Source organism: Morone saxatilis, unplaced genomic scaffold, assembly GCF_004916995.1.
Source record: "Morone saxatilis isolate NCDOM2014 unplaced genomic scaffold, NCSU_SB_2.0 Contig3, whole genome shotgun sequence".
In the NCBI taxonomy this organism is placed as follows: domain Eukaryota; kingdom Metazoa; phylum Chordata; class Actinopteri; family Moronidae; genus Morone; species Morone saxatilis.
The window spans coordinates 21,313,112-21,316,298 of NW_023339873.1; the positions used below are offsets into that span (position 1 = coordinate 21,313,112).

Here is a 3,187-nt window from a genome sequence, read left to right on the forward strand (position 1 = left end):
ACTGACATGTGCACCGCGTTTCAGAGTTTTGAAGCATGTTGCGACCTCCAAAAATGCGATCGTTTGGAAGGAATAATAATTCCCTTTCTGTGCTCGGGCCCTAATAATTATTTGTTGCAGCTCGACACGACAAGTTATCTAACAGGTTGTTGGCCACAATTATGTGGAGAAAACAACAGCTGTATATGCCGTAGTTATACATACAGTAATTTGATAGATTAGATATTAGGTTAGATTTCATCTGCAATAAAGAATTATTTTCCAACATTTCAGGTTTACCTCTAAATAAAGTAGTTGAGATAATCTGTCTACAACCTTTCAGACAAAGTTCACCTTCTTGCTTGTTCCTAAGCTTTCACCTATATTTTATGGTCTTCTTCAGCAGGTGATGTCATGAAACTTCCCATTATTCTGAGCACTTGAAGGATTTCTCATCTAGGTTGCCTTAAAGGTTGAGCATGGCATTATTACTCCCCCAATCACTCATTCACTACTTCCTATACACAGCAACAGACACTCAGTAGTTTACTCTATAGTGAGCAGTAAATTGACACAGACACTTGTGAATCATCGTTTTGCATCATCACTGACAATCGTAGAATCTCACAGCTGTCTTACAATCTGCTGCTGAGGACTGTGTGATACGGACGAATGTTTCCCAGGTCAAGAATGAACTGCCAAGCTGATTTGTCCCCTGTTGGGCCTTGTTGTTATCTCATAACTGAAAACTATTTTTTTTTAAAAACTATAAAAATAAGACCCAAGTTGTAATAAACGGGAATTATCCTGTAAACCTTCGTCCCTGTGTGAGAACACTGGAGACAGGCATCATGTGCCCTCTTCCATCAGTCAGTTGTTGTGTGTGTTTCAGATCCAGTGTGTTTGTGTCTTCTCTCCCCTGTAGAGCAGTAAGAACTGGCGGGCTGCGGTGGATCTGACTGGCCGGCTGCTGACAGCTCATGGTCAGGGATATGGAAAGGCTGGCCAGCCAACCTCCCACACCACCGACTCACTGCAGGTAATACGCCAGCGACTTCCTCTTCATCCACCCATTCATCTGTCTGTGTTTCTGTGTGTTTGTGGGTGTTAGAGAGTCAAGCTAAGATGTGTCTTGTTCTACAGATTAATGTTATAATTCCCAAACAGCATTTGAAAATGATCATTACATCATTACATTTTTTGTTCTTTTTTTTTTTTTTTGCTCCCAAAATGATAATATAATTATTTTTGAGTTTCACTTGAATGGGGCAGAATCTTTCTTTTCCTATAATTCAACTGCACAGTATGTTGGACATGACAGCTAACACAGACATATGCAAGAAAGGACCCAAATATTGTTTGCAAAGCTGTCTTTTTTTATACATTTTGTCAGTGTTGCTGCTGGCACATTCTCATGCCTGTGTTTGCGGGGCTCTATCCAGAAGATTGATGGCTGCATAAGCTCATTAAGAAGGCCACCCCTGTGTTAGGCTCTGTGCATGAGACTTTAAATTAATCGACCATGCTGTTGCCTCGTGCTACATATTACTGTTTGTTTTACTCCCCTAAACATCCTGACTTATTTTTGAAAGCAGGTTTTAAATGCGTGGTCCTTTTTTAGGTGTGTTTTTTTGTGTTTAGTCGTGTAATTAATTACTTAATTTCCCTTAATTGGCTAACCCAAACTGTAGCTTTAAGGTTAATAGTATCACCTCAACCTAAAGCAATATGCATCATTACAAGATGATGACTTTTAGGCAACTCTGTTAACCTTTTGGCCATCCTCTGTTCTGCCAACAGGACTTTAGCACTATGCTTTCACAGACTACTACTAGAGTACTATAAAAAGTTACATAAATATAAACGTGTAATATATGTGTATGTATTTTTAGTTTTTAGTCATTTTCAATAGGACACAGCAGATGGCAGGAATAGCAACCTTAGACACATTGTTTCTTTCTACCTTCGAAGCAGTCAAGCAATTCATCACAAGGGTTTAATTTATCAAAATTGTCTTAATTTAGCTGTATAATTTCCATTAGGCCGTGGATGTTGAGGTGGTTATACAAGCTGAAGAAATTTTAACATTTTCTGCTACAACATAAAATGCATCAATAAATACTCCACCCGGGAATTTTGAAGCTTTTATGTGTCTTAAAAGGCAGCTGCTAACAACTGGCTAAATGAGATGACAGAGGTTGTCTGTGACATTAAGCGTAAGCACGCCGAACACACACAGATTAGTGGTGGTGACGTTTAAGTCATGCAAGTGTTGTGTAGTTTGTTTATAGCCTAACGTTCATCTTGCCGTGTAAGTATCATAACCCGTTGTTCGCCAGAGTTAATTTTCTGCGATAACCGACGGAACAGGGCGATGCTTACTTCCTTTTTAGCCTCCAAGAATACATCATACCTGCGGCACTCTCTAGAAGAAGTTAACAACTAACACCGCGCTACAAACTACAAAACAAGCCTGGCTGTGTCATCAACGCTAGCACCTGAGAGTCTGCGCTACTGAGGAGGTAGTGTTTTGGTGTTAAAACGTGAAGACAGAGGTCAAGAGAACAGTTTCTTTGGGGGCACCCATGCTGCTCAGGAGCTGCTCCATCCTTCCATGTTGTTGTCTCACTGGGAGGTAGTCCATCCCCAACTCTGTCAGGATATAGCTGCATGTGCCTTGGCCTTGGTCCAAGTGCATATGGTGTGTTGTGTGTTGTCAAAAGCTCATGAGAATTTACACAACATGGTCCTGGAACCGCCTGTGCCCTCCAGATGTGAACACGCTCTACACAGTATATACAAACTAAACTGAAAATGTATTATTATGTTTGATATTTGTATTAATTGTTTTCAGCTATACTGTACTATACTACGAGGGCTGTAGTGGCTCAGGAGGTAGAGCGGGTCCTCCTCTGATCACAGGGTAGCTGGTTCCTTGGGAAAGACACTGAACCCCAAACTGCTCCCAATGGTCAGACCAGCACCTTGCATCTTGGCAGATTTTTGAATCTTTATTATCCATATCAAAAAATCCAATAACCGATCAGTTGGTTGGGCTCTAGAACAACATTACATCAGAACTACAACCCATTATGTCATTCTTGAATAATAACATAACTACAGATTACTTAATAAATACTGCATCAGTACAAAACCTAATGGTGTAATCATGTATTATGTTATAGTATAGTATATAGTATATATAATA

General features: G+C 40.0%; 1 protein-coding gene across 2 annotated transcripts in view; it reads left to right on the plus strand.

Moving 5' to 3' along the window:
• The window catches only part of trappc12 (trafficking protein particle complex 12), a gene marked incomplete in the record, with an annotated part of 36,165 nt that overhangs the window by 19,431 nt on the left and 13,547 nt on the right, over positions 1 to 3,187 (plus strand). For both annotated transcript variants that reach the window (XM_035673761.1, XM_035673762.1), the window contains 1 exon segment: positions 905 to 1,018. In XM_035673761.1, the coding sequence (XP_035529654.1) occupies positions 905 to 1,018 (114 nt within the window).